The sequence below is a fragment of the Sciurus carolinensis genome, chromosome 8 (genome assembly GCF_902686445.1).
Source record: "Sciurus carolinensis chromosome 8, mSciCar1.2, whole genome shotgun sequence".
Taxonomy (NCBI): domain Eukaryota; kingdom Metazoa; phylum Chordata; class Mammalia; order Rodentia; family Sciuridae; genus Sciurus; species Sciurus carolinensis.
The window spans coordinates 13,323,826-13,329,971 of NC_062220.1; the positions used below are offsets into that span (position 1 = coordinate 13,323,826).

At 42.4% G+C, this 6,146-nt stretch overlaps 1 protein-coding gene across 1 annotated transcript; it reads left to right on the plus strand.

Moving 5' to 3' along the window:
• The first annotated feature begins 1,628 nt into the window (after positions 1 to 1,628).
• On the plus strand, positions 1,629 to 5,755 carry LOC124990390 (cationic trypsin-3). The gene is made up of 5 exons (XM_047560399.1): positions 1,629 to 1,668; positions 3,123 to 3,285; positions 4,046 to 4,299; positions 4,827 to 4,963; positions 5,606 to 5,755. The coding sequence occupies exons 1-5, from the start codon at positions 1,629 to 1,631 to the stop codon at positions 5,753 to 5,755; spliced, it is 744 nt and encodes a 247-aa protein (XP_047416355.1).
• Positions 5,756 to 6,146: the final 391 nt, after the last annotated feature.

Here is a 6,146-nt window from a genome sequence, read left to right on the forward strand (position 1 = left end):
TGAACACTCATCCTGTCTTAAGTGGAGTTATCTGTCCTTGTCTTTACTGCCCACCTGAACAAAGGAACTCCAGAACTGGACATGGGAAAACAACCCTCTTCAAGACAAAGTTGAACATTAATCACATCTACAGATACTGTCTGGAAAACAGGCCTGTGTCCCTCCCTTAAAGTCCTCTCTCCCCTCTGGCAGTTAGAATGTCAGTCTCTGTGTTGTGAGTCCATTGACTTTCTCTTTGACCAGCAAAGCAATGAAACTTCTCTCTCCTTTTCCCCAAAGCCTCGTCCTCATTATTAGATTGACATGGGGGACAAGGATGGAGCTTTCGGTATCATGTGGACTGAAAGAGTCGATGCATGGAGCTTCCTCCCCATGCTTGAGACATGGGAAACCCACATGCACTTCACGGGCATCATGATCCACTATGAGCTCCCCACTACCCTGGTGAGAGCAGCGTCTGAAAGCACAGTGCCGTGTTGAGGTGCTGATCCTGTCAGGTGCTTGCTGTGTGATTTTGGCCAAGTCCCTACACCTTCATCACCTTTCCCCCGAGGGGGAATAAGTGGGGTGGACAATAGATAACTGTATGGTTATTATGAGGATTACTAAGGTACCATATGGAAAGTACATAGAACATGCTCGTTCCCCCTTATGCATTAGGAAGACATTTCAAGTCTGCAGTGGATGCCTAAAACTGCAGATAGTACCAAATCCTATAAATAATATTTTTCTGTACTTATATACCTAGATAAAGCTTAATTTATGAACTAGGCACAGTTTCTTATATCTATTAATAAAAAACATATACAGCAATATACTGTAATAAAATTATTTAAAACTTATGAACTACTAATTTCTAGAACTTTCCTCATATTGTTTTTGGTCCCTGATTGACTGAAACCAAGGAAAGTGAAACTGCACCTCTGGGGAAACCACTGTATTCTGGACATTCATCAAGTTTCACGGTTTTTCTTTTTCCTGCCATTTCATCTATCATAATTACAAAAACAAAAATTTTCCTATTCTCAGGATAACATTTCCTCCTAAAAATGAACAATTACCATGGATATACAAGATCAGAACTAGTCTAAGACTAAGTAGGGACTGGGGACATGGCTCCATGTGAAATGCTTGCCTAATATTCCAAGTACGTGCATTCAATCTTCAGCAGGGAAGAAAAGAAAAACAAGACAAAGTGTAATGTGTGCAAGAGCCAATGCTAATGAAACACCACGGTGCAGGGTTCCCCATATTCCTTAGGACAAACATTCACTCTTGAGACAAGGAAGGACCTAAGATTTTTCTGTGGGAATGCAGAAACCTGGAGCTCTCCCCTGTGACCTAATTCCAACTTGTTTTCCTATCATGGGGAACAGGCTCTGCCAGGTGAGTTTGTGACCTCCATTCCCACAACCTTCAGGAAAAATGGAAAATTGTTGATGTTTCAATTTGGTGCTAACTCACCTTTCACGAGTCACAGAAGTGAATCTAAATTTAGATATGTAAGTTTCCAGTGAAGTCATTTTTCTGGCTCCTGTGGCCACGGGCATCAATGACAAACTGGAGGTATAAATACCTGTGGGTGAAAAGGCTTCGTCCCAATCCCAGTCCAGACCCAGTGAGCCACCATGAAGACCTTCATCCTCCTTGCTGTCCTGGGAGCTGCTGGTGAGTCTTGTTAATGAACAGTCAGCAGGTGTCAATCCTGTAGGCATTGTGCTCAGGGAAGCAACCATGAGAACTGGGTGCCGGCTCTGTACTCAAGAAGGGTCAAATGTGTCAACAGCAGGCTCAGGCACAGGGGATTAGGGAAATGAAATACTTGCCTGAGGAAGGTCACGGAGGCCATGAGGGTGTCAGAGCAGAAGGCATAGAGAAGTCAAACTTGTCCTGAGCTTCCAGGCAAATTCTGTGAAGGAGAGAAAGGCAAAGAATAGTCCATGTGAAAGGAGTGCTTGTCTTGACCTCTCTAAGAATTTGGAGTTAACAACTGTAAGTAATCTGTGCCTTTTGAAGAAGCTGTGAACTTCAAAGGTTGGGCCTCCTGATACAAAGAGTTAGTTATTACCCAAGATCTAACAAGCATTACTTTCAGAAAAAACTTGGACTTGATTTTGTATTAGCTTTCCTAATGATGTCTTTGATTAAATTGAGAGAAAATAGAGACAAATAACTACTATTTTGATACTAGTAATACTATTTTGATACTACTTAAACTTAATATTCTATGTCCCCAAATAGGACAGGTATAAATCCAATACACCTGAATATATGCCTGGAACATTCTATCATAACCTTATTTTCAAATATTGGGAAATAGAGCTTCTAAAAGAGGACATTTTGAAGCTGTAAGAAATCTTGACAGATCAGTAGGCCATCTCACAGTGCTGAATACATTGATAGATAATGTAAAGATAAATGGGATAAGTGGAGAAGCTGGGGAGGGGAATATCACTATGTCCTGAAAATGATTTGTGGAAATTTTAGACTGAAACTAAAGAGAGAAAATAAGAGAATAAAGGTACAAGCATTCACACATTTCCTTCCAGACCAGGTTTATCTCATGTGGCTCCTGACAACCTCTTTTCTGCTTCTTGATGGAGAAAACTGTGTATCACGAACATCCCATTAAACACCACAACACACACCAGCAAGATTACAGCAAAATTTTCTTCTTATTTGCATGAGTACAGAGCAGGGTTCTGTGTAAAAAAGATTCTCATATCCTGGTAGTGATGGTCAGGCATTTATTGTTTTAAATGCCTCTGATCTTTGTGAGTGTTTGGGGGATGTGATTGTGTGTCTGTGTGTGTGTGTGTGTGTGTCTGTGTGTATATGTAAGGCACATGTGTAAGAACACAACATATTTATCACAATTAAATCATAAATAAAAAACTAGGTGCTTTTAATAGTGATGCAAGAAGGGTATATGTTAGAATATGAAACATAATTTTCTCAAAAAAAAAATCCCTTAAAACATCCTTTTCTGATCATGACAGATAAGAGAACATTGCCATCTTTTTTCTGGTTAGTTCGCAAATCTTCATGGGAAAAAGTTTCATGGTGGAGTAGAAATTGCAGGATGGATCTTTTTAACGGAGTTTCCAACTTTTCCTTGTCAGTTGCTTTTCCCACTAATGACGATGATGACAAGATTGTCGGGGGTTATACCTGTCAGAAGAATTCCCTGCCCTACCAGGTGTCCCTGAACATTGGCTACCACACCTGCGGTGGCTCCCTCATCAGTGCCCAGTGGGTGGTGTCTGCGGCTCACTGCTACAAGTCGTAAGTGACCTGCATGCATGTTCCCGATACCAGTTTATCCTCTGGCCCTGGGAAGCACAGAGAGGGTTGACTAGAGCTGTACCTATGGATAAAACACTCACCCCCGAGAGCCTGATCACTCGCTCAGAATTGTACAGTGTGTTAAAGGAATTGGACATGGAGCAGTACCTTGGAGCTTCCTGATGTGTTTCTAAATGATGGTACTGACACATGGAGGGGACACAATGGCTGGCAGAGTATGTGAATCAGCACATGGTTGTCACCATCACAGCTGAAGGAAGCAATGGTCCACAGGGGTGATGAAAGGCGTCACATTTCCAGTACAGTATAAAATAAGCATGACACACTCAGCTGTCATTATGTCCCACTTTATTATGACTCCTGTCTAATCGTCCTATGATATTTGATGATGCCAAACAGAGGAGCAATGGCAGGTGACACCAATCTCCTTCAGCGCCATCTTTCTTTGGGATCCCTTGTTCCCATTCTTATTCCTTACTAACAAGGGATAGGTCCCATTCCTATCCCTTCTAACAAGATGGGGAGCTGTGAGGACCTGGTTGGGATAACACTGGCCAAGGGTCTCCTCTAACCGGTACCACATGCGGTGGTACACAATACTGCCATAAGTGCACAATTACCCATGTGATCAAATTTTCTTTGAGAATGCTGTTTGTGTTTATGGTTATCATGTGGGGCTTGGAGGAAGGTGAAGAAGCCCAAGCTGAATACTTAGAACACTTTCAATCCTTGAATCCAGCCGGATGCAGGTGCGTCTGGGAGAACACAATATTGATGTCATTGAGGGTGATGAGCAGTTCATTGATTCAGCCAAGATCATCCGCCATCCCAGCTACAATCAGAACACCTATGATAACGACATCATGCTGATTAAACTGAGCTCCCCCGCCACCATCAGCTCTCGAGTGTCCACTGTCTCCCTGCCCAAATCCTGTCCATCTGCTGGGACTCAGTGCCTCGTGTCCGGTTGGGGCAACACTGTGAGCAGTGGAAGTAAGTGTCACCTGGAACACAAACACCAGGTTTGATAACAGTAGAGGTGAAAGACATGTTGAGGGTCAATTAGTCCAGATTTTCATTCAAGGCAAGGTTGTAGAGGATAGTACTGAATACATGCAGTCTTACAATGTATTAAAGTGAGGAAGATTCCTTTTCTGAGAATATGCAGAAGATAAAAACAATTGTAAAATATCAAGACATTTATCTGAAGTGTGATTAGTGATGTGCAGATAGCCAGAGATAGAGGAGGTCATGGGAACAGAGGCTATAGGGTCCTGTGCAGCCTGGAGTATACATCTGCTGGAGCAAACAGGCTCTGCACTTGGGATCTGTGCACTGATGCTACTTTCAGAGAAAGAAAGGTTTGTCGATTAGAACTGTTGGGTAAACCTCCCAGAAAAAGTCACTCAAATTACAAGTCTTTGGAATATTGACAAAAAGAGTGAGAAGAAAGAGTGGCAAAAAAATTTGCAGCATCACCGTGTGTAATCTTCTTCCATTTTCACTCTTGCATTCGACAGGCAATTATCCTTCACTTCTGCAGTGTCTGGATGCTCCTGTGCTCTCTGACTCTTCTTGCCGCAGTTCCTACCCAGGAAAGATCACTAGCAACATGTTCTGCCTGGGCTTCCTGGAGGGTGGAAAGGACTCTTGCCAGGTGAGTTTTTTGTACTCCTTCTCCTTCCAGATCTCTCTCTTCTCCACCATCTTTCTCCTTTCTGAAGCACAGAGACTATAAAACTGTCCATTCAATTGATCAAGATATATGAAGAAAGCTTTGAGATAAGTTGTACATTGTCTGATTGTGATAATGAAGGTTAGTGTTCAGGGTAAAGAGATACACAAAAGTAGGAGTTTGCTGTATTCCCGGCACTCCACTCAGAAGGTGTATTGTGCCATGGACTCTGTGGGAGGAGGAGAGCTGTTGGAATGGCAGCATTCCCAGTGCCCTCTGGCTTCTGTGACACATGCCCTCTCCTCCTTTCTTGTTTCAATCCATCTACTCTGTTGATGCTAGAAAAGGGAAAACTCTATGCATCGAAATTTGTTTATACTTCCAGTCCTCACAAGCTCTTGGTGCAATGGCCCCACAAAAGAAGAGGAGGGGCAGTAGGGAAGGAGGAGGAACAATAGGGATACAGAAAGGAAGATGAAGGTGGGGCTTCCAGGGGAAGAGAATGTGTTTCGTGGAGGATCAGCAACCCCTGAAAATGGCCCCTAGATCATGGGAGAACATCCAGGAGCCCATTCTCCCAGGAGGACATAACCAATGTTCTGACTGTATCTCCTTCCAAACTAGGGTGACTCTGGTGGCCCCGTGGTCTGCAATAGAGAGCTCCAGGGTATTGTGTCCTGGGGCTATGGCTGTGCTGTGAAGGGCAAACCTGGTGTCTACACCAAAGTCTGCAATTACGTGAACTGGATTCAACAGACAATTGCTGCCAACTGAACACCTTTCTCTCTTCATCATGCACCCCTGCTACCAACTTCACCTTCCTTCCACTCCAAATTTTATCTAAATAAAAATACTTTGTTCTGTACTGCATCTTTCCAAGAATTTTCTTTGCTTGGAGTTGATTAACTTTCTCTAGAAACTTACTGCTAGGTAGGAAAGTGGGCAGTGAGCTGAACTATTGTATGGAGAAAATTTAAGGTTATTTAGTCATTAAATAATAATCAGTATAACCTACCAAATATAAATTTACTAATCAGCCTACTCTGATATTGAACATATGAAGATAAATAAATTCCTGTTTACCATTACATTTATTACAAATAATTACTAGCAATTTTATTAATATATCAGCTACATTTTTGCTATGAGTTTGCAACAATACACA